The sequence below is a fragment of the Penaeus monodon genome, chromosome 28 (assembly GCF_015228065.2).
Source record: "Penaeus monodon isolate SGIC_2016 chromosome 28, NSTDA_Pmon_1, whole genome shotgun sequence".
NCBI classification, from domain to species: Eukaryota; Metazoa; Arthropoda; class Malacostraca; order Decapoda; family Penaeidae; genus Penaeus; species Penaeus monodon.
In genome coordinates, this window is record NC_051413.1 from 34,516,416 (window position 1) to 34,516,724 (window position 309).

The window sequence follows — 309 nt, forward strand, 5'->3', positions numbered from 1 at the left end:
TTTTTTTTTTATACCTTTAAACCGGCGCCTTGTTCCTCCTCGCCGGAGCCGTGATCTTGAAGTCCTGCTTCATCGCGATGATCTTCATCTTGCAAGTTGGTAGACTCTTCCCTAGGGCCTCTCTGTGGACAGAGTGAAAGTGAGTGAGATGGACTTGTGAAGCATATAGTGGATGTGTTAAACAGTAAAGAGGGATAGAATGAGAGAGAGAGTGGAGGAGATGTATAGTGTGAATATCATATATTTTAACGAATTACCTGATATCATAAAGTAGTTATATAATAAAACGACACTTATTCACTATCTCTC

The 309-nt window shown here is 40.1% G+C and overlaps 1 protein-coding gene across 1 annotated transcript in view; it reads right to left on the reverse strand.

Moving 5' to 3' along the window:
• LOC119591189 (sodium/potassium/calcium exchanger 1-like) overlaps positions 1-309 on the reverse strand; it is a 35,402-nt gene that overhangs the window by 32,163 nt on the left and 2,930 nt on the right. The window contains exon 6 of the mRNA XM_037939901.1: positions 15-122. Within this exon, the coding sequence (XP_037795829.1) occupies positions 15-122 (108 nt within the window). The remainder of the gene's footprint in view (positions 1-14; positions 123-309) is intronic.